Genomic DNA, 23,364 nt, shown 5'->3' with positions numbered 1-23,364 from the left:
TGGTACCATTACTCTTGTTGAGTCTATGGCAAGGATATAATGTTGCTGATGATATCTCTTATCTGTTATCATCAGAGGGACAAATGCATTGTATTCAAATATACCATTTTTGTAGATTTGTGGATGATTGTACTGTGTGTGCAGCATGCACGACAAATTGCTGGGTGCACTTCATATAAAAACGTCCTATGCTGTGGACATTTCTTAGGGATGAACGATACAAAATAATAGTTCAAGCAACTCTAGGTTCTTCCGGATATGTGAAGTCCTTGGTTTTTATGTTCAACTTTACTTCTTTGTAATCTCAGCGCCGAACATTGTTGGTCTCCCTTACCACTGGACGAGGACTTATCCAGATGTCAGTAGTTGTTTACGGTTCGTGTTTGTCTGGGATAACTCGTGTGATGTAAATCTCAAGAGCAATAAGATTTAATTTTTTGTTTCTCCGAAGCAGGGCAATAAGATTTCATTGTTTCTATTTCTTTGATGTGGTGGGACGGCAAGACAATTAAATATGTGAAAACAATCACAAAGCTTTAAATGGTTAAACAGGGGAAAAAAAAAAAAAACTCTACACGCCTGCAGTTTTCTTATGAATAAACAATTGCGGTTATATTCCTCTCCAAGATTCAACCGCAACATGCCTTGTAATCGATGTCCTTGATGACAAATGGAGAACCTATGTACCTTTGATGCATTGGTGACAATGACATAATGATAAAGAGAAACACCAATTTGTCTTTTGCTATTTCTTAGTTTGAACTTCCAGATTGTCACCACAAATCGCAAAGATTCCAAAATTCTACAGGAGAAAACACCCACAAATATCAGGATCATTTGTTAAACTTCCACTTAAGTTATTTTAACATTTAAAATTTTTACGAGGCCGGCCTTTCGGCCTTGAACGTTGTCCATGCACACATAAGGTGGACAAGCCGTGTGACTTTTGTCTCTTTGAGAAGGTTGACTGTTCAAGCTTCTTTAGGTGTAGGAGCTTTCTCCCAAAAGTTGAAAATATATTGCCAGTTCTCTTATTCTTCACATACTTTCACCATCATTGGTCGCACATTTCTCATTCATGGAGTCTTCCTTTGAAATTGATCACTCTTCCTTTCATACCTATCACCCCCAACACCACACGACACCCATTCGTTCACATTATGGGTCAAGTTCCCCCTCACCATTCAACTCTCGCTACTTGTCGTCTCGCAATCCCACTCCACATAGAGTTCGCCGCCGTGCTCCAGCCACCCCGTTTGCCGCGGACGATGACATTTCATGGCAAGGTGAGGTTTCATGGCAAGTTGAGCCCTCGGGTTGGCGTGATAGCCGAAACTTGGGTGCAGCCTTAAGCCCTTGGGCTCTGTCTACCCCGTCAAATATTAACGCATTTAGGAGATCCGCTAAGGATTTTTATCTTTCTCGCACCTCTGGTGGATTAAGAAGCTTTGCTAATCCATATTATGACTATCCGAGTCATAGTGGAGTGCCTTCTGGAAGGCTTGAGCTTCACAGCTATGTTGCTAGGGATAATAACAGTTTCTTGCGTAGCAAGAAAAACAAGTTGGGTGATCATAGGAAGTCCCATCAAGGGATACCTCGCTTGGGAAAAATTGAGGGAACTAGTAGACCAGTTAGTCCATTGGCTACAGAAGATGAACTTAGTATGATTGATTATGACACACTTGATCATGTTGAAAGGCAGGTACACTTGTCAGGGACTAATCATAATCCCCATAAACATGATGATCCACGATGGTTTTCTGTATCTCGTGCTTACATGGACGATGATGATGTTTTTAGCCATTTTCATAATCATCATGGTAGCTCAGATGGAAAACATAACAATAATGTTCATGAACTATCACAAAATGGACATGACCATGGTGGGCATCATCGAATGAGTTACAAAATGGACAATCTTGATGATGAGTTCCTACATGGGCATCGTGGTCATGATGCTTGGCTATCAACTAGTCATCACTATGGTGGAGGTGATGGTCGTAACAATGACCCTGAGCTGGTTTCACCTTACAATGAAGATGATGCCGAGGTTGCAAAACCAGTTGGTTTGTTTAGTTTGTTCAAGTATTCAACAAAATTGGATATGATTCTTGTCCTATTGGGTTGCATAGGGGCTCTGATAAATGGAGGAGCTCTGCCTTGGTACTCTTATTTTTTTGGAAATTTTGTGAATAAGATTGCTAATGAATCATCGGACTCTGACAAAACCCAAATGATGAAGGATGCAGAAAAGGTAGAAGTAATTTTGGATGATTTACATTACTTGATATTTTTTTGAATAACCACCACTAAAGATTATCTAATTTAACATGTTGATATGATAATAAAAGAAGATTTCTGATTTCTCTTTCATTTGTAATCTTCAGATATGTCTACTTATGACTGTGTTGGCTGCAATAGTGATGATGGGAGCATACCTGGGTAAGAGAGAGATGTTCAATTTTGATAGACCTCTATTCTTTCTGTTTATGTTTCAAGGCTCCATAACAATCGTTTTGTCATTAAAATGACAGAGATCACCTGCTGGAGGTTGGTAGGTGAACGATCAGCTCAGAGAATAAGAACCAAGTATCTTAGAGCAGTTCTGCGGCAGGATATTGCCTTTTTCGACACTGAAGTCAGCACTAGCGATATCATGCATGGAATTTCAAGTGATATTGCACAAATCCAAGAAGTTATGGGGGAGAAGGTAAATCCCTTGCGTTCCTTTCTAATTTTACTTCCAATCATCCCTAGAATTCGTGCCATGACTTGCAATGGCATGAAATGTATTATGTACGAACGAAGAGTCGTAGATTGAGACTAGGAAACAAAATACTTGCAACTACAACTTGTACCTTATCACATATCGTAGTTTAATTTTGTTATATGCTATTTGGAATAAACTACTAGCATTTGATAAGCTCTGCAATCTTGAATCTTATACAGGTTGCTCATTTTGCGCACAATATATTTACGTTCATCTGCGGTTATACAGTTGGTTTCCTACGGTCATGGAAAGTATCACTGGTAGTTCTCTCAGTCACTCCACTAATGATGTTCTGTGGCATGGCTTACAAGGCTGTTTATGTTGGTCTAACTTCAAAGGAAGAGGTGAGGACTAGCAAAAACTGACGTTTTTTCAATGCACATCATGCCAGACTAATGACTCTATATGCTCTTACCTTCTCTTTTCTCTTTGTTTTGTGTCAATTAATTGGAGGCTTCTTATCGAAGAGCTGGAAGCGTGGCAGAGCAAGCAATTAGTTCAATCAGAACAGTATTTTCTTTTGTCGCAGAGGACCATTTCGCTGTGAGATACGCTGGTTTATTGGCAGATTCGATACCTTTTGGTGCAAAGCTTGGGTTTGCTAAAGGTGCGGGAATGGGAGTTATTTATTTGGTTACGTATGCAACATGGGCATTGGCTTTTTGGTATGGGTCTATTTTAGTTGCTCGGAAAGAATTATCTGGAGGTGCAGCCATTGCTTGCTTCTTTGGTGTCAATGTGGGGGGAAGGTAATGAGTTATTTGCTTTCCATTGATTTTGCATGATTAAGTAATGAATTTTCATCATAAAAATAGGCATCTGTAATATTCATAGAGTTCCATTCTTGAGATCAATTTGAAGAAGTACTGGAAACACTTGCATATTTTATCATAGAACATTTGAATCTTTCATAGCAGTTGTGAATTCTAGACTGATAAGAAATGAAAATTTTTTCCTGAACATTTCAGGGGCTTGGCGCTGTCACTGTCGTATTTTGCTCAATTTGCACAGGGCACAGTAGCAGCAACTAGAGTGTTTGAAATCATAGACAGAGTTCCAGAGATAGATCCCTACAACTCTGAAGGGAGAAAACTGTCAAGTGTTAGTGGAAAGATTGAGTTCAAAGGGGTTACTTTTGCATATCCATCTCGTCCGGAAACTGTAATTCTCCGGTCTCTCAATTTAGTTATACCTTCTTCAAAGACTCTTGCACTGGTTGGTACTAGTGGCGGAGGAAAATCCACCGTTTTTGCTCTAATAGAAAGGTTTTATGATCCTACTAAAGGTAAAGATTCTTGTCTTCTTAATGCATTGGTTTAACTTTAGTAGACCGATGCTTAACTCCAGTGGTTAGGTCTTGGGTTCGAGTCTCATATAGTGTGCCTACCTGTTAAATAGGTCTTGGGTTCGAGTCTCATATAGTGTGTGTACCTGTTAAATAGGTCTTGGATTCGAGTCTCATATAGTGTGCGTACCTGTTAAATAGGGATTTGTATAATTTGGCAGGACTGATTACTTTGGATGGCCATGATTTGAAGTCGCTTCAAGTGAAATGGCTAAGAACGCAAATCGGTATGGTTGGCCAGGAACCAATTCTCTTTGCCACCAGCATACTAGAAAATGTGCTGATGGGTAAGGAGAATGCCACCATGAAAGAAGCGGTTGCTGCTTGTAAAGCTGCCAGTGCCCATAGCTTCATCTCTGAACTCCCACTGGGCTATGATACTCAGGTTTGCAACAACAGCACATTCTCATCCACACAAGTGAAATATACATTTGTGTACACAAGAAATTCATTTTGACACCAAAAAAAAAAAAAAAAAAAAATCAGTCTAACTTAACTTCAAATGGCAAGCAGGTGGGGGATAGAGGAACTCAACTGTCAGGGGGCCAAAAACAACGGATTGCACTAGCTCGAGCCATGATCAAAGATCCTAGAATCCTTCTCTTAGATGAGCCAACCAGTGCTCTAGACTCTGAGTCTGAGTCCATTGTCCAACAAGCCATTGACAAAATTTCCGTTGGCAGAACAACCATTGTTATCGCTCATAGGTTAGCAACAGTTAAGAATGCCAACACCATTGTTGTTCTTGATCAGGGCTCCGTTGTTGAGATTGGTAATCATCGTCAACTACTGGAGAGAGGCGGAGCCTATCATGATCTTGTTAAGCTTGCTTCTGAAGCAGTGTCACAACCTCAATCAAAACAAAAGGATGCAAAAAGAGGCATCGAGTTTTCCATTTATGAGAAATCAGTTATTGAGGTATCAAGATCACGGTATGCAAATGAAGTTTCAAAATCAAAGTACTTCAAGTCCATGCAGGCAGAGATCCAAACGGTAGAGGAAGAGCAACAAAAGCCGAGGCCTAGAAAGTTTCAGCTTTCAGAGATATGGAAACTACAGAGACCTGAGTTTGCCATGATTATATTTGGGTTCATCTTAGGTATGCATGCGGGTGCCATTCTCTCAATATTTCCTTTGATTTTAGGCCAAGCTCTCCAAGTTTACTTTGATGATACCGCATCAACTTTGAGAAGAGACGTTCGCTACCTCTCTTTAGCACTGGTCGGCCTTGGTTTTGGGTGTATAATCTTCATGACTGGCCAGCAAGGTTTTTGTGGCTGGGCTGGAACAAAGCTCACTATGAGAGTTAGAGAACTCTTGTTTCGATCAATACTAAAGCAAGAACCTGGTTGGTTTGATTTTGAAGAGAATTCCACAGGAGTGCTTGTTTCAAGACTATCAATTGATAGTATCAGTTTCAGATCAGTCCTTGGTGATCGATTCTCAGTCTTGTTAATGGGTTTAAGCTCAGCCGCTGTTGGTCTTGGAGTATCACTTGTTCTTAATTGGAGACTAACACTTGTGGCTGCTGCTCTCACACCTTTCACTCTTGGAGCCAGCTACCTGAGTTTGATCATAAATGTTGGACCAAAAATTGATAATAGTTCCTACGCCAAAGCTAGCAGCATTGCTTCTGGTGCAGTTTCCAATATAAGAACAGTAACAACATTTTCTGCTCAAGAACAGATAATTAACTCCTTCGATAAAGCTTTATCAAAGCCTAAGAAAAAATCAGTCAAAAGGTCACAAATACTAGGCCTAACACTTGGTTTCTCTCAAGGAGCTATGTATGTTGCATATACATTTACTCTTTGGTTTGGTGCCTACCTTGTGAAAGAAGGTCATGCAAGCTTTGGCGTGGTATATAAAATCTTTCTCATTCTTGTGCTAAGTTCGTTTTCTGTTGGGCAACTAGCTGGTCTAGCACCAGATACTTCCATGGCAGCAACGGCAATTCCTGCTGTTCTTCAAATCACTAAACGCAAACCATTGATTGATAATGTGAAAGGTAGGAAACTCGAACGATCCAAACCATTGGGAATTGAGCTCAAAATGGTAACATTTACATACCCGTCCAGGCCTGAGGTGACAGTGCTCAAAGATTTCTGTTTGAAGGTTAAAGGTGGTAGCATGGTGGCATTAGTAGGAGGAAGTGGTTCAGGAAAATCAACTGTAATATGGCTAATACAAAGGTTTTATGATCCAAATCAAGGGAAAGTAATGATAGAAGGAGTGGATTTGAGGGAGATTAATGTCAAGTGGCTGAGGAAGCAAACAGCTTTGGTTGGCCAAGAGCCTGCACTTTTTGCTGGGACTATAAGAGACAATATTGCGCTTGGTAACCCAAAAGCTTCATGGGCTGAGATAGAAGAGGCTGCAGAAGAAGCTTATATACACAAGTTCATTAGTAGCCTTCCTCAAGGCTATGAAACTCAGGTATGCATAATAATCTTTTTGCGTAATTTTTTTTTTTAATCCTTGGTCTTATTGATCGGTTGAAGTCTATGGAGTAACATTAAATTATTTCTGATATAGGTTGGTGAGAGTGGAGTCCAATTATCTGGTGGCCAGAAACAAAGGATTGCGATAGCAAGGGCTATTCTAAAGGGATCAAGAGTGTTGCTACTTGATGAAGCAAGCAGCGCACTGGACTTGGAATCAGAGAAGCATGTTCAAGATGCACTAAGGAAGGTCTCAAAGAGGGCCACCACCATTGTGGTTGCTCACCGTCTTTCTACGATCAGAGAAGCCAATATGATTGCTGTGGTAAGAGACGGTGCAGTGGTGGAGTATGGTAGCCATGAGACGCTCTTAGCTTCCCATCTTAATGGTGTTTATGCTAGCTTGGTCAGAGCTGAAACTGAAGCCAATGCATTTTCATGAGTAGTTGATTTTTGGTCTAACCGTGTAATGGATCATATGACCTAAATATAAGCCTTATGAATATATAACATCTCCATAGTTTTGCTCATGCTAATAATTATATGTATCTAAAGAAAAAGCAATTGTATAAGCTAGCATATAACTGAATGTAGATACTATTGACAAGGACTTTAAAAAATGGGATATTAAATGGCATGGTCCAACTTGTGAAATTTGGCATGTTGTGAAATTGGTATGCTTCGAATCAAATCCTATCTACAGATGTAAAACTGGATTGGGTATACCAAAAGGTATAAGATAAGCTTTCTATTTTCTGTTGAGTGTGTCCACAGGAAAAATTCTAAGCTTCTACTTTTTGAATGTATCTCCGCCTATTAATTGTAAACTAAACAGCCAAAATTAAGTCCTTCTACCCGTAAGAACAATCCTTTCTATTATCTCTTTTAAATGAGGCACATGCAAAAATTTTGGTCAAGTGAGAAATTGCAATTTGAATGCAGGAATGGTACATTTCGACATTCTCACCTTTCCTTAAAACTCCACTCCCTCTAACTTAAAAGGGAAATGCGACCAGGAAGTGACCCACATCACAATGACTTAAACACCCCTTTGAATATAAGAATAATGCTCTAACTTCAATAATCTTACACATGGGCATATCTGGGCATATGTGTCTCTTCATGTCCCGTAAAGGTGGGCACAAAATTCTCTCGAGTAAACATAGTCTCTTCGCTTTCAATCTAAGAGAGGTTGATGGTTACGTGCCTGGCATGCAAAGCTATAGAGCTTAATTCATTGCTTTACCAACCAGCCTGTGCATTTTGTTTGCTGAAGCTAGCTGTTATTTTTCCATTCTTCTCTTCACAGAAAGCCCTCAAATTTTTCTCTTGCAATATTTCTATGAACTTTTGTTTCGCCATTTTTATCTGTTTCCTTTCAGGATCGTAAGAAATCTAGAGCTGGACAGTTGTGCATTAAGGAGAGAAGAGACAAAATGGCATCTCTTACACCAGGAGTGCTTCTAAAGCTACTTCAGAGTATGAACTCTAATGTAAAAGTTCGCGGCGAATATAGATCAGTTCTGCTGCAAGTTATCAGCATTGTACCTGCCTTATCAGGATCAGAACTGTGGCCTAACCAAGGCTTCTTTATAAAAGTATCAGACTCCTCACATTCCACATATGTTTCTTTATCAACGGAAGACAATGAACTGATACTGAACAACAAGTTGCAACTTGGGCAGTTCTTTTATGTAGATAGAGTTGAAGCTGGAACACCGGTTCCTATTCTAGCTGGTGTCAGGCCTGTTCCAGGACGCCACCCTTTTGTTGGGAATCCGAAGGACTTGATGCAGATTTTAGAGCCATCAGAGAGTCCAATGTCAGCTGATCATGAAGGAGTTAATGGCTCAAAATTGAAGGAGTTGTCAGAAGCCAAAGAGGAGAGTCCAAGAAAGCAGAAAATTATCATCAAAGAAGAGAAATCAGTTGTTTCATCTAGGTATATGCAGGGTGTTTTGACAGGAAATTCCAAGATAAATGGTATGGATTCAAATAATAATGTGAGAATTAATACTGACAATGAAAATGGTGGAGCTGGTAAGAAACTTGGTTCACTGAAAGGAAAGCAGCAAGAGCTTAAAGGTCAGGTATGATTCTAGTCAAACATGATTAACCTCAACAATTGTTTTATTTATTAAAAGATACTGTTTTGGATGAAAACATAAACTAGCTTGCTGACGATGATTGAAGCTAGCATTACAGGCTCGTCCAGTGACTCCTTCGCGTAGCCGGCCTGATGCAGCTTCATTAAAGCCAGAGGTGGTTGTATCTGATACCAAGGAGACTATGGTTTACTCCAAGAACGTAGCTTCAAAACGCATTTCAAGCAAGCAAGAAAATATGAACTTGAATTGTTTGTCAAGTAGCAGAGATAAAAGCAATTCATCTGGGGTAACATCATGGTCCTCTTTGCCTGCCAATCTTATGAAGCAAGGAAAGGTATGTTTATATTCTCATAAATATATTTCAAATTATATGACTCAACAAGATATTGTTACATGTTAGTTTTCTTCCATGTTTTTGATCCATTTCAAGGGAATGCTCAGAAGGGGAAATTTAGCTTCTTTGGTTGCTGCAGAAGCTCAAAAGGAGGCATCTTCAGCTGCAACTCTAGTTCATTCTCTCAGGTAAGTACATATTTCATTACAAAATATGCCATACCAGTATAAATGACATTAGTCGGTACTTGTAGCATGGGTTCTCTAACTACTATGCTTTCTTTCAGTATGTTTGCTGATCTGTGCTCCTCTGCCTCACCAGAGAACCCTCACCTCTATCTCACCAAGTTTTTCACACTTCAACAGCTTATTGACCAACCAAATGCTACAACCCCATTAAAGGATAAATCATTTCAGTCATTGATACAGCATTCAGCTCAAGAGACAGACACGTTTAGCAAAAAGACAGGTCTAATTCATGGTAAGAGCATTATGAAATCTACAAAGTCTTCTGTAGAGTTAAGTGGTTCTGAGAAACTTGAATGGGCTAAAGGAGATGGTGGAAAGGAAATAAAAGAACTGAGAGATATCCTCTTAAATGAAACAAGAAGTTGGTTTTTGAAATTCTTGGAGGCAGCATTGGATACCGGTTTTCGTGTGGGAAACCAGGAGAAGAAAGGAAAGTACACTGCAGGCCGACTACTGGAGGCAGATAATCAAATTGCCCTTGCATTATCACAACTGAAGCATGCTAATGGATGGTTGGATAAACTCAGAAGCAACTTGAGCTCAGACAATAATGGGATAGTGGAGACCATTGATAGATTGAAGCAAAAGGTTTATGCTTGTTTGCTTCTTCATGTGGACTCAGCTGCCTCAGCTCTAGAGAACCGATCTGATCGTGTATGATCCACCTCAGGAATTGTGGTTGTATCATATCATTCTTGATCTAATGTTTATGAATAACTTATAATATTTAAGGTGATGTTGATTGCTAAAGATAGCTTATATTTAAAATGCATGAAGTTATTTGTGTATGAGACTAATGAGGCCGTTGGATTTGGAGGTCCAACTTTGCTACTAGTGTGACATTGATATTCATTCAATTATTGATCTTTAAGCATACGTTGTTTGAAAATTATTTAAGTTGCAATATGAGGTACAAAGACAGAAAGACACTTACCTCTTTTAAGTTCGAGAACCTGCTGAAGGGCTCCGATCCTGTGCTTTTAAGGGGAAAGTCCTAGCTGGAGAGCTAGGGCACATGCAACACTCCAAAAATCCTCACAACTGATGGATTTAGCATGTGCCCTGCTTCTCCAGCTTGGCTCATTCTCCCTCTTTTATTTACGGTTGCCATGGGATTCTGATTTGTAGCCATATGCGAGCATGCACAAAAAGGCTCAATTAACTATATATAGTAGCATAGGTGGCTATCAGCTTATTTCCCCAAAACAAAAAACAAAAAATGCTAATAATTAATGGGATACACATGAGAGTAATTCGCTGATAAGTATTTATACGTGCACAGAGTGCTCATATGTTGTAATGACCATGGGTGACCTGGATTCCACAGATTAGTTTGGCAGGCATTTTCTTGGTTGATGAGTTGTTGATCTAGTGGTTTTGCTTATAAAATAAGCATTTGTGTTATATTGGTCTTTAAGCAAAAACAAAATAAGAATGTTATGTCGGTCCAACAAGCTTTGGTTAAGTGACTGTTGATTAAGTTTGGTTGCCAAAAAGTGGCTTAAGCGCTGGCCACTTCTGGAAAAACTGAAGCTAACCAAATGCCCACACAAAAGTAGCCCTTCTCAATCAATGGCAGACCACCCACCATGGCCTAGTTGGAGAGCAGACATTACTCGACATAGGTCATCAAGTAATTTTATCATTTGTCTTCTCTTGTATTTCGGTATCATCTGCCACGAAAAGCCCCTTGAAAACGATACTGTTCAGAGGACTGTGTTCAGGCTGATGGTCAGCTGATATAGTACATTAAAGGTCAGTGGGTTGGAAATGATCATCCAAGATGTGGTAAAAAAACTATGAAAGATCTAAAGCTCCATAAAAAGCAAGAATTAGCAGCACAAGAAAGTTAAAAGATGAATCCAAAATTCCAAATGGATGCTACAACCAGCTATTCAAGTCTTTGACTTTGTATTGATTTTCAAGAAATGAGATCACCCCTCGGGGGTTGAAGTTGTACAGTTGATGATAATACCTGTTGGTAATGTGTGGTAAGGGCATCGATCAGCTGAGAAATTTTGTATAACAAAAACAGAAAATTTGTTTCTAATCAGAACTCAGAAATGATATTTCATTCATTTTATCTTCCTTGCAAAATATGATATATTTATGTGTGAGTCTGCTAGCTTAAAAAGAAACATATTTCGCCTTTCCACTCCCTATTTTATCATTCACAACATGAGCAGAGGACGGCCATCTATACAATCACTCAGTACAGCTCCAAGCATATTAACAAAGTCTTTAATACTGCCTGAAAGTAAGATTCAGGCGGCCACGCCGCATACTTGTTTCTTCCAGCAGGGACTTAGGGCCAGTGTCTGGGACAATTTTTTCTACACCATGGAAAATTCTTCTAGATTTCCCACCAAATATTAGAACATCACCAGATTCCAGGATAACTTTCTTTGCATTGGCCACATCCCTCAGATCACCATATAAAAATTCTGCAGAATCTCCAATTGAGAAGGACACAACAGGTAAACCTTTATCAATACTTTCTTGACTTTCATCTTTATCCTGCATTGCAAGAAGACAGGGATGATGTCAGCAGTCATTGATTTTATTTGAAATCCATCATAACATGTGCAGACATTTTTCAGAGTTTTCTCATGAACCAGTCAGTTCAATGCCATTTCTCCAGGATTACATATAAAGTTTATAAGTTAAAATAATATAAAAGAGAATCACACTACAAACCTGATGGAGGCCGAGTTTCCCAGTTGCCGAATAAAAATTTGCAATACAGATATCAGGTGACATACAAGGAAGTTCAGCTTCTATATCTTTTCTCCCCATAGATATTTTTTCTATGAGGGCACGGGAATCTTGGATTGCTTTCCCAACAAGCTGATGAAATTCAACCGGTATGATTGGTGGTACAGCACCATCTGTTGGCCGGCTAGTGCCATACTGACTTGTCTCAGGGTCCCAATTTTTACCAAGGCACATCATTTTTAAATAAAGGTTGGCGCCATCACGGTAGCCAGGTTGGTAGAAACCTCCAGGTCCCAGCCCAAGGTCTCGGCATATCTTTACTATTTTGACCTAAGAAGAATAGTGGAGCATAAAATTGACATTATAATTGTAGTAAAGGCTAAATATTTGGTAATAATTTTTCTCAATTTTACTCGAAAGAGATAATTATACAGTGATTTTTATTTTTTCTGTTGGTGCTTAGACATTAGCGAGATAGTATGACAAAAGTTTTGAACCCATGCCTCCTTTACCATGCTTATGGTGCTATACCCATCCCACCTCATTTGCCAGGAAACATCACCATGCATTTAAATTCAATAGAACGGATGGAGCGGAGTAACATAAACAAGTTGAAAGAAAGCCTAATCACGGGAGAGAAGCCAAGAGAGCACTGACAATAGAGTGGTACCTGATCACTGATGGATAAATACTTCTTCAGTAATACCATACCAGGCTTCAATGTAGTTTGACTTTGCCCCACTATGGAAAGCTTTAAGTCATTCCTTTTTTGTCTATTAGTCACAAGTAAGGAAGGATTCAGCATTACAGTTCCTTTCTTGGGCGGACAAAGATCAAAGGGCTTATCTATTGCCTGTTGTACAGAATTCTCTGAAACTCCAATGCTCAAAAAATTATTGGGACCCTCTTCTAGGGAAACCTGGTCTTTCGTATCAGCTATGGCAGGTGGTACTGACTCCTGCATGTGTCCAACTTTTAACTTGCCAGAGAAATTAAGTTTTGAAGTTGCATCATCTTCTTCTTTCTTTTCTGGAGTTTCTCCAATCTGAATTCCAATCTCATCCAGATGCATGTTCTTAGAATCAGAATGACCAGAAAATGAGTGACTGACATCTCCAGTGACCAAATCTGAAACCACAATGCACTCAGGTTGTTTCATACAACTGACACCAGCCTCCAGAGAGTTTGGACTAACATCAGGTAACTGTGTCTTCGAATCTGAAGCCCCAATGCACTCAGGTTGTTTCATACTACTGCCATCAGCCCCTAAAGAATTTGGAATAACAACAGGTAAATGTGTCGCCAGCCGGTACACAGAATCGGAGGTAGGTTTATCATTGAAATGGTTTGAACGACTACCTGGGAATGTATGATGAGAACATTTGCCTCTACCCTGAGAGGTTCTATCCTTAGTCCTAAAACAATCATGGGCGAGAGGCTTGCTTGCTCCAACCTACATGTTTCCAACCAAATGATATGTTTAGAGAACACCCTTTTATCAATTGTAAACTCACAGCCGTATACACAGAGTGTTGTACTAAACAAACAAGTCCAATAGAAATTCTACTCACATCTGGATGCATGTTCTTAGAATCGGACTGAGTAGATGATGAAAGAAGATCATAATTTCCATAGAGAGAGTCTGGAGCTTCAAAGCACTCGGGGTGTTTCGTATTACTCCCTTCAGCCTCGAGAGAATTGGAAATAACATCAGGCGAAGTTTTTTTAGGCCGGTACACAAAATTGGAGGTGGGTTTATCTTTGAAATGTTTTGAACCACTGCCATGGGATATATGATGCGGATGTTTCCCTCTGCCTTGCGACATTCTGTCCTCATTAGAAAAGGGCTTACTTGCTCCCCCAACCTACAATTGTAAGCTCAAAGCTCTATCTTAATCCATCCAAATACAGAGCAAGGATATACAAAAGGAAAAGACAAATGTGCCGTAAAAAAAAAAAAAAAAATCCAAAAATTCCAAATTAATTAGAGACTAATAACTATGGCCAATGAGCATAAAACTGGCAGTAATGAAATTTAATAAGCATTTCCAGGGCATTACCCAAGTGATATTAGCAAAAGTACCCAAGTGATATTAGCAAAAGTAAATGTTGACAAAATATTTCCAAAGACAGTCAAACACAATGGCAACAGTGTCCCCTCACCCCCCCATGTAAGCGACGGATTCGAACACGCAGACCTCTGGGACTTCTACTACAGTTGGACAAACTAGTACCCACAATATACAGCCCCTTTTTTTTTTTTTTTTGCTATGCCAATAGAAAACCAAAATAAACACGAGCCCATTTTTCTAGATCAAACATACAAACCAAGAATTATATAAATGAAAAAAATAGTAATAAACACAAAAAAAAAAAAAATGCACTGCTCAATCAAAAAACAAAAACCCCAAAAAAAAAAAATGAGGGAGGTAACAGAATAAAGTTACATGTCTGTTACGATGAGAATAATAACCGTCGGGGCGGAGCGGAGATCTTCCTGGAAAGCCACCCCTAGTATTCTGACGACTCATAGACGCTAAAGCAACGGATGAATATGGCGGGAAAGATAAGGGCTTCGATTATTATTATTGTTATTATTTGTTAATTTTTTTAAAAATAAAACTAAAATAATTTTTTACGAGTGGGTTTAGGGGAATTTTTATTTTATGGAGAGCGCGGTGAGTGCTGAAGAAGCAAAGTGCTTTTTTTGTGTTTTCAGGCTTTTTGGCTTTGGGGATGGATGGTAACTGGTAAATTTATTAAATGTCTTTCCATTTTATTCTATCCTTGAAAATTGTGCTTGAAGTAATCCTCTTACCTTTTTTTCTTTTTCTTTTTTTCAATGGTCTCCTTTTTGTATTCCCAACAGATTCTTTTAACTGTAATTTCCTTCCTAGAGCAAGGAAGGACAATAATTTTCAATTAACAAAAAAAAAAAAAAAAAAAAAAAAAAGGTTGTCTGTTCTTTTAAAGGAGTAATTTACTAATTTATCAAATGCACGAAGCGAATAATTTAAGTGAAAAACATGATTCAAACGCATACGCATACAAACACAACAACTAATTAGTGCCACCTCCACACTCTTTTGTGTGTCGATTAGTTTATAAAAACACGTAGCATCACTTTAATGAGTTAGTAGTGATTAGCTGTGTGAATTGTTAAATATTTTTCGTTTTTTTATTTCAGAAACCACGAGACAAATATTTATCTTGTGATTATTATGTAAAATATCTGATAAATAAATAATTTTATATTTAATTGTTTTGATTAAATTTTTTAATAGACAATAATATACGTCGCATATAAAAATTTATAATTTAAATAAATTTAATTGTTCTCGTCTCGTTAAATACTATTTAACTTGACTTATATTTAATTTAATATAGTCTTAATTCAATATCATATTAACTATAAGACAACACTACATACAATCTAACCTAGTCTAATTTTAATATTCGATTTATCTTAATCTTATATGTTAAACATAGCCTAAGATTAATGCGGGTGGTGAAATGGTGATCCGTATAAATTAGTCATCACCTTCATTCGTGTTAATGCATTAATTAAAATAGGTGAGGTGAATGTGTGTGGAACTAACAATCTATCTAAGGCACTACCTCAACAAATTTATCTGTTTATGACCCTAATAATATAGATATTATTAAATCACATCGTTTTAACACATTTACCTATTTATGAAATTACTGTGTCATAATATGTTAAAATGCGTCGTATCTCATTAATTATGTTACTCATTTTAATTAAATAATGATAATCGTATCGTGTCGATCTAGTTATTAAAAGATTTGGGCTATACCATGACAACGGTGACCTGATAATGTTCATAAGAAAGATGTTAAACTATAACTAAAAACGCCAACAATACGTTAATTAATTGGGTTTATTGAACGCTACTTACCTCAGTACAATTAAAATTATAATTAAAATTCGAAAAAAATATTAAAAACAGTTTTCATTAAAAAAGGACACGAAATTGTGCGGGAGAATAAAACTAATGCCTCGCAGGGTTGTACTTTTCGAGCTTCACCTTCAATTTCTCAAACGTACAATCCATATCAGCTTTGATCCCTGCAACCGTACATATTAGAAAGTCCGCCTTCGTACATACAATCCCTTCATTTGATACACAGCTCTTTTCTCTCTCTGTCGACCCTTGTCTTCTCTCTTCTTCAGATCGTTGAATTCGCGTAGAAAATCCCAAATGCAAAAAGGGGTACCTTTATTTATTTGTTTTCATTTAAAAAGATTTCATTTCTGTTAAATTTTCTGCTGATTTGAAATAATTACCGCTATAATGGAGCGATTGTGCGTGATTTATGTGATGGGTATTTTATAAAACGTGTGATTGCTTGATTTTATTGGCTCAATGGGTTGCCCTTGATGGGTTTATGCTAGATCATGAAATATTGTTTCGATGTGTGCGTTTCTTTGTTTAATCAACTAGTGTTATGTGGAAAATCTTAATTTTTTTTTTCCAGTTATCAATTACGCTAGTTATTGTGAAGGTTTCTGAAATTTGTTGATGAAGAGAGAAAGTTGGGCCCTTTTTTGGGGTATCAAACAGTTGATTTGTAATTATGCATTTTGTGTGACAAGTTTAGTTGCAATTGCGAAGATTAAAAGACCAAATGATGCCTATGTTTTTGTTCTAATTGAGATATTTTTGTGAGAATTGTGTTAAAGAAGTCAAAAAGTTATTATTTTGCTTGATATGTTACTTTCTTTTGAGATTCTTTTTAGGGTTTAGGTTGAATTTCAGCTTTATTATCTTTTTGTGGATCTGGGTTTCTGATGGCTTGACCTATTGCCATTGTAGTGATTTGGTGTAGCAGAGGAATTTTAAAGTGAGCCAAAAATGGTGAAGATGACGATGATTGCCCGTGTTACTGATGGTCTTCCATTGGCGGAGGGACTGGATGATGGTCGTGATTTGAGAGATGCTGAGATGTACAAGCAACAAGTCAAGGCCTTGTTTAAGAATCTCTCGAGAGGCCAGAATGAGGCTTCAAGGATGTCAATTGAGACAGGACCTTATGTTTTCCAGTATCCTTGTGTTTTGTTTGTTTATATTTCTTTGATATTGATTTGAATTGTGTCTTGTCATGCGTGTAGAGCTGATGTAAAATTTTGATGTTAATTGTGTAGTGACAATGTTTATTATATATATATATATATATATATACTAATCTGCTGTCTCTTTTCCCATTTTCTTCCTCGTACACTGCTAAGTAGGATGCTTCAGAAGGAGTGTCATGCCATCTCATAATGGTATTTTATTAGAGATGGTATCCGTCGATACATCTGGAACTTATCTCATGTAGGATATTTTGCATCAGTATGTGTCTTTAAGTATTCCCATGTTTCCTTGACCCAAGTTCTAGTTATATCATTGAAGGACGTGTTTGTTACTTGACAATGTGCGACCGTGCTTATCCCAAAAAGCTGGCCTTTCAATACTTGGAAGACCTCAAGAACGAATTTGAGCGTGTTAATGGGGCTCAGATTGAAACTGCTGCCAGGCCTTACGCTTTCATAAAATTTGGTAGATCTCACTTTTCTTTGTCCTTCCGTGACATGATGTATCTGTTGATATTGGGCTGTATTTTATTAAATTTCTCTCTCTTTCTCTTTCTGTTTGAAGATACATTCATACAGAAAACAAAGAAATTGTACCAGGACACGCGTACCCAGCGGAATATTGCCAAGTTGAATGATGAACTTTATGAGGTCCACCAGATAATGACCCGGAATGTGCAGGAAGTTCTTGGTGTTGGTGAAAAGTTGGACCGTAAGTTACTTTAATTTATTATTTCACTTGATTCTGGTTATGTCATTTGTTATGCTTTTCCTTGAATGAATTACCAATAAATGGATGCTAAGTTTATTTTATGGGCTAACTAGTGCTAAAGAAAGCTGGATTTAATTGCCTATTTGAAGATGATAAATGGTTTTTATTTTGATATTGCATTTGTAAATTTACTATTGATGGTTATGAATGTGTTATAACATCTTTTCTGGATTAATTTACAATTCTGCATCCATTCACATTGCATATTCTGGTACGGCATCTATCTTCCACTGTTGATTATCTTTACTAGTTGGTCAAGAGACATTATAGTGTATTGGAAATCAAAGAATCAAAAAGAAGATGTTTGCAACATGATTTTAATGTCTCCAGGGACTACGAAATGCACCCAACCTATTGCATTCGTAGGTTCTTTCCAGTGGTCACTTCAGGACTAGACACTATGATTTCAAACTGTTATGGAAATTGAGGTCTATGTTTACCTTGTAATTTTTTTCTTCATTAATGAACTTAAGTATCAAGATATTTACAAATATGTTTTTACTTTGATATCTTGTTATTCTTTCTGTAGGTTATATTATGTTGTTTTCCTGGATTTTTCTTATTCCCAGAAAATTGACAAAACTGAAATTACATTGTTCTCTGCTTCACAGTCCACCCGTTAACTTTTAATAAAATCTTCTTTCTCTCTCTCACTCAGTTGATAGATCCCATTTCTACCCCCCCCCCCATACACTTGTACAATATGTATTTTTTGTGTTTTGGTATTAACTGTTTCTAATATCAATTTTCCAGAGGTCAGTGAAATGTCCAGTCGGTTGACATCAGAGTCGCGCATTTATGCTGATAAGGCAAAAGATTTGAATCGACAGGTTAGTTTTATTAGTCTAGTAAACATACACAAGATGATGATTTGGCAGGTCATTTGTAACTAGTATATCGAAGCTGTTATGACCGACTTTAAATTATGGTTATTAAGTTGCACAGACTATTGTCAATAAAATTGAGTGGAAGATATGAATGTTTTAGAAATAATTATGTTATTTTCTTTTGACTAGGATAAGTTGGAAATCAGAATTCACTACCTGCTTTTGTATTTTGTCTGTAGGCTTTAATTCGGAAATGGGCTCCTGTGGCCATTGTGTTGGGGGTGGTCTTCGTTGTCTTTTGGCTCAAAACAAAGCTATGGTGATTCAGTTGCCCTAATGCGGATCTAATAGTTGCACATTTTGCCTGGGTTCCTCTGCGTCAATGTGGGTTGCTGGTGTTCATGGCTTGGTGTCAACACTTCAGAGGCATCAGATTTCATCGACACTTGTTTCTGTTCTTGATACAATTTAATAGTCCAGTTGGTACGTCATAGGAGTACGGATAAATCTACCCTGTGGAATTGTGTAAGAGAGACCCCTTTTAGAATGTTCGATGCGCCAAAGTATATTATGTACAAATTTTTGAAAACTCTAGCCTCAGGCCTTTAACGAGGCTTTATTGATACCATTCCTATGTTCTTTTGCATTACATTCAATTCTTCGAGCTGCTTGATATTGTCAGAAGCAACTTTTGGTTTTGGAGATGTACTTTCCTAGTGACGCATAGTATACCATGCTTTTAAGGAAGTTTGATTGTTTCTATGGTGCAATTGATCAACTTGAATTCATTCTGTAAATCTGCTTCATGGTAAGGCGTTTGTCAAAGGATTTTAGTGGTGCTGGTAAACATGAAACTGGAGAAACTGATTTCTTGCCTTACCGATGCCTATTTATTACTGTAATATTTCATCATCTCAGTGGTGTTTATTAGGCCTTTTTGTGTATGTGAGTTGAATAAACGGCACATAAGCAGCTCATGACAAACTTTGGCTCATGTAAGATAGTGTGGAGCCAAGTAAAGGTCTTTCTGTAAATATTCACAAATCTGGTAGAAACGGGAAGAAGAGGAGAATGAGAAGACGGATTTCGGCACGTATTGTTGACACAAATTGTGATAAAAATCTGTTGATAAATGCTGCAAGTACATGTTTGTAAAGCAGACGTGTGCTAAATTACTTGAACGTTGAGCCTCACGCATAAAATTCATTTGTGAACAGCGAATAAGATCGATGAATTATGTCCACCAAAGCTCAAAGAGTTGGACATTGCCACCTTTATGTCTAAACGTTCCTTCTTAGGGCCAACAAGCACTTTAGTGTCCTGGACCATTAAACTTTTAGCTTTCTTGTACAAAAGTGAAGACACCAACGGTAAAAGCAAAGATCTGCAGTAATTCCAATTCAAATGATATGGAAACATACCACATCTTTGTCAGGGTTTTCAAGATTGATGTTTGGATGTATCCATCCAGTCTGTATTGCCTATATGAGAGGAGAAGAAAAAAATTAAAATTACTCAAATGAAACATGTCTCTTATGCCATTCCAGGTTTCACTTGTTGCAAGCATCTGTAAATAGAGTATGCGCATATAGTCGTATTAGCTTCTGCATTGATTCAATTTCATTTGAGTGATTTTCTCCGTGGAAGAAAGCATAAGATATTTACCTTAACTGTTGCAATAGCTTCCACGGCACCTGCAGCTCCTAGCAGGTGGCCGGTCATGGATTTTGTAGAGTTCATTCTTAGCTGCAAAATTGAGGAGTCAAAAAAGCATAGTCAAGAAGTTACCCGGGTGCCTAGTGGACATGTGCTTTCAATTTACCTCAGGATTCTGTCCGAAGCAGTGCATTACGGCTTTAAATTCTCTGGGGTCACCAACTCGTGTTGATGTAGCATGTGCATTTATGTAATTCACATCTTCTCTGGAAACCCCAGAATTAGTTAAAGCCTTCTCCATGCAAGCCACCGCACCCAGCCCTGATGATTCTACGCAAGCAACCGCACCGAACCCTGATGATTTTTATAAATGTTTTGTAAAGTATGAGGTTCCAGAATGATTTTCCAGAAATCAGAAAAGCAACACATCTCTGTATACTTGAAAATGTAGAGTTCTGGCTGGCAGTGCAGTTTCAGAATGCTTGGTTACTAACCGTCAAGACGGGACTCAGATTTGTGATAAGCATCACAAGTGAAGCTTCCTCCCATAAACTCCGCATAAATATCTGCACCTCTTCTCTGCAAAATAATTGGGTGTAAATAAATAACTACATCAGAAGAAAATGAGACCTTGTAAGACACTCACATAAGCTGAAAAATGATTCCAACAAGTAACCTTAGCATGTTCAAGCTCTTCCAAAAGCATAACTCCAGCTCCTTCTCCCATGACGAATCCATCGCGATCCTGCTAAAATCGCAAAATATATAGTATCAAAGTATCTGATTGAAATATTAGTAATGCCAAGTTGGATGTAATAATGAGGAAAGAATTTAGAAGCATTACGGAATCCCAGGGCCTAGAAGCTTTGGTTGGATCACTATTTCTCCGAGAAAGATTATTGCATGCAATGAAACCTGCTATGCCTGAAGCTCCAATAAGCAGAGGAAACAACATGAGAAGTTTATGGACTTGAAAATTAAAAATGTATGAGCTATTCAAAATGTGAAAGTTATATGATACCTTCAGGAATAATTACCCCATCAGAACCACCACATAGCATCAAGTCCTGCCATTTTACAAACGTAGTGTCTTTAAGGGAATTTTGAATAATTTCCGCAAGAGATGAAGAGCTGCTTACCGCATCTCCTTTGATGATATGATTAGCGGCTGTAAGTATACAGCAGTTGCTTGTCGCACAGGCTGATGAAATTGCATAGTTTGGACCCATCCACTCCTGCAGTTTCAAAGCTTTTTAACATGTTAAACAGTTTTCCTAGAAGTCATAACACCTCAGTTTCAAATGGATCCTTAAAGCTTACCAAATCCATTGCTAAGACAGCAGAGGCCATACTGGTCATTGAATAAGGCACAGAGAAAGGACTCATCTTCTTGTGCGAAATCTTTATTGCGTCGATTCCATCCTTAAGAGCCTGTGGCACACTCTTGTTTTATAAGAACTGAAATGAACCCATTAATTTCTGAGGCTTAAAAGGGGCTATATTCAATGTGATATGTCTAGGTGCACAAATTAAGCAGCTTCACTTACTCGCATGCTTCCCATTGCAGTGCCAATTAAAACCCCACATCTATTTTTATTTAACTCTCCACTAACTTGTTCAGTAATTCCAGCATCGGCCAAAGCTTTCTTGCCAGCAACGAGAGCATAAATCAAGTAGTTGTCCGCTCTCTTAGCATGTTTTGGTGAGACCAAACCATCTGTTGACAGAGTCTTGATTTCTCCGGCAATTCTCTGTCAGAATTGAGAGTTAGCTTTCGCAAATATTTAATTAAACAACCCAGTTATGATAGTGAAATTGAGTCAACAATTAATTTGATGATTTTACCGTGGGAAGCTTTGAGCAATCAAAGCCCTCTATCTGGCTTATGCCACTAACACCTTCAAGAAGTTTGGTATAATATAAATGTGCATCATCACTAAGTGGTGTTACTGCACCTAAACCTGTCACCACAACTCTTCTTTTCACTTCAGGTGCTGCCTTTTCAGATTTTGCTGACACCGCTGTAGTTTTACCTTACAGCATGACAATTAACAGTACCCACCAGAGGAAATTAGCCGACATAGTTAAAATGTAATTCAATTAAAGAATAAAAGCATCAGACATCTCAATATTTAAGTCTCAACATTTGATATTCATCCTGCTAAAAACAATAACAGTAGCATATTATATAAATAATTAAAAAAAAAGTCAAATAACACTTCATGCACATGGTAATAAGCCATGCTCAACATTTCACTGGAAATACATATATGATATGTATCCTAATTAACTATATATAATAGTAGTATCATTGTTAAAATTAAAAGCAATAAAACTAATTCAAGCATAATACCGTCACTAGCTGAATAAGCTGCTGCTTGATTTGCGTGGCTTTGTCTTCGTTTTCGGATAGCTGCTTTCGACATGAAAGAGTAAGAAAGCATTAATACAATTAAAGAAGGCCAAAGAGGGCGGCCATTGATTATAATAATATTGCTTACTCGAAAAGCCATTGCAAATACCAAAACTAGTACTGTTACTGTTGTTGCAACTTAATGGCGATATGAGCTTCAGGCGTCTGTTCGAAGACAGCAACAGAAGGGGCTCTAAAGCATGGTCGAGCTCGAAAGCAGGAAGCCATGTACAAGGAAGACAAGAAGCTGCCATTGAACGAAATTAAAACAAAACTTGTCTTGAACTACTTGATAACTAGAATTGAAATAAAAGCAGCAGAAGCTCCGGAGGTTCTTGATAGCTTAGTAGATAATGAATTGATGACTCTAGCGGGCAATCAGAAAATATCAGAGAAACGACGTTGGCATGTGCATTGAAGTCTTAGAGGCTGAGACGTCTGGTTCTTTCGACTTTGAGTTAATTAGTTCACACGTAAATCAACAAATCCATGCTAATAAAGCAACCAAATAATAATAATAATAATAATAATAATAATAATAATAATAATAATAATAATAATAATAATAATAATAATAATGCTTAAACATCCCAAATAAAATATTATGCCACGTGTTTAAATAGTGATAATATTG

The 23,364-nt window shown here is 37.8% G+C and overlaps 5 protein-coding genes across 11 annotated transcripts; 3 read left to right on the top strand and 2 right to left on the bottom strand.

Annotated features, from left to right (window-relative positions):
- The first annotated feature begins 45 nt into the window (after positions 1 to 45).
- LOC102611413 (ABC transporter B family member 19-like) lies at positions 46 to 7,098 on the top strand. Its single transcript, XM_025100060.2, has 9 exons — positions 46 to 2,257; positions 2,391 to 2,445; positions 2,538 to 2,713; positions 2,953 to 3,117; positions 3,227 to 3,522; positions 3,742 to 4,058; positions 4,280 to 4,503; positions 4,632 to 6,554; positions 6,654 to 7,098. Exons 1-9 carry the CDS (start codon positions 1,079 to 1,081, stop codon positions 6,999 to 7,001), a joined length of 4,683 nt encoding a protein of 1,560 aa, XP_024955828.2. The 5' UTR covers positions 46 to 1,078; the 3' UTR covers positions 7,002 to 7,098.
- A 718-nt stretch (positions 7,099 to 7,816) lies between these two features.
- On the top strand, positions 7,817 to 10,343 carry LOC102629788 (uncharacterized). 2 transcript variants are annotated; one of them, XM_052445116.1, is made up of 4 exons: positions 7,817 to 8,649; positions 8,753 to 9,001; positions 9,098 to 9,189; positions 9,288 to 10,343. In XM_052445116.1, the coding sequence occupies exons 1-4, from the start codon at positions 7,996 to 7,998 to the stop codon at positions 9,907 to 9,909; spliced, it is 1,617 nt and encodes a 538-aa protein (XP_052301076.1). In that variant the 5' UTR covers positions 7,817 to 7,995; the 3' UTR covers positions 9,910 to 10,343. The 2 variants fall into 2 exon arrangements, with proteins under 2 accessions (XP_052301076.1, XP_006465840.2); XM_006465777.4 differs by having other exon boundaries at positions 8,765 to 9,001; positions 9,288 to 10,341.
- A 959-nt stretch (positions 10,344 to 11,302) lies between these two features.
- Positions 11,303 to 14,759, bottom strand: LOC102630077 (uncharacterized). Of its 2 annotated transcripts, XM_052445115.1 has the most exons (6): positions 14,412 to 14,758; positions 13,536 to 13,829; positions 13,324 to 13,417; positions 12,635 to 13,230; positions 11,947 to 12,294; positions 11,303 to 11,766 (listed from the first exon to the last, which is right to left on the bottom strand). In XM_052445115.1, exons 1-6 carry the CDS (start codon positions 14,493 to 14,495, stop codon positions 11,491 to 11,493), a joined length of 1,692 nt encoding a protein of 563 aa, XP_052301075.1. In that variant the 5' UTR covers positions 14,496 to 14,758; the 3' UTR covers positions 11,303 to 11,490. The 2 variants fall into 2 exon arrangements, with proteins under 2 accessions (XP_052301075.1, XP_052301074.1); XM_052445114.1 differs by having other exon boundaries at positions 12,635 to 13,417; positions 14,412 to 14,759.
- A 1,222-nt stretch (positions 14,760 to 15,981) lies between these two features.
- Positions 15,982 to 19,431, top strand: LOC102630380 (25.3 kDa vesicle transport protein). The gene is made up of 6 exons (XM_006465779.4): positions 15,982 to 16,199; positions 16,803 to 17,029; positions 17,368 to 17,528; positions 17,628 to 17,774; positions 18,588 to 18,664; positions 18,901 to 19,431. The coding sequence occupies exons 2-6, from the start codon at positions 16,842 to 16,844 to the stop codon at positions 18,982 to 18,984; spliced, it is 657 nt and encodes a 218-aa protein (XP_006465842.2). The 5' UTR covers positions 15,982 to 16,199; positions 16,803 to 16,841; the 3' UTR covers positions 18,985 to 19,431.
- A 320-nt stretch (positions 19,432 to 19,751) lies between these two features.
- LOC102612906 (3-oxoacyl-[acyl-carrier-protein] synthase II, chloroplastic-like) lies at positions 19,752 to 23,188 on the bottom strand. Of its 5 annotated transcripts, none has more exons than XM_052445088.1 (14): positions 22,819 to 23,188; positions 22,671 to 22,730; positions 22,163 to 22,350; positions 21,865 to 22,068; positions 21,638 to 21,748; positions 21,457 to 21,552; positions 21,339 to 21,384; positions 21,162 to 21,241; positions 20,994 to 21,065; positions 20,812 to 20,896; positions 20,484 to 20,671; positions 20,327 to 20,407; positions 20,083 to 20,228; positions 19,752 to 19,981 (listed from the first exon to the last, which is right to left on the bottom strand). In XM_052445088.1, exons 1-14 carry the CDS (start codon positions 22,982 to 22,984, stop codon positions 19,942 to 19,944), a joined length of 1,563 nt encoding a protein of 520 aa, XP_052301048.1. In that variant the 5' UTR covers positions 22,985 to 23,188; the 3' UTR covers positions 19,752 to 19,941. The 5 variants fall into 5 exon arrangements, with proteins under 5 accessions (XP_052301048.1, XP_052301051.1, XP_052301049.1 ...); XM_052445091.1 differs by having other exon boundaries at positions 22,840 to 23,188; XM_052445089.1 differs by having other exon boundaries at positions 20,994 to 21,062; positions 22,819 to 23,186.
- Between the last annotated feature and the right edge of the window lie 176 nt (positions 23,189 to 23,364).

The sequence above is a fragment of the Citrus sinensis genome, chromosome 7, assembly GCF_022201045.2.
Source record: "Citrus sinensis cultivar Valencia sweet orange chromosome 7, DVS_A1.0, whole genome shotgun sequence".
In the NCBI taxonomy this organism is placed as follows: Eukaryota; Viridiplantae; Streptophyta; class Magnoliopsida; order Sapindales; family Rutaceae; genus Citrus; species Citrus sinensis.
Note: the sequence above shows the minus strand (reverse complement) of the source record. Positions and strands in the feature narration are given on the sequence as shown.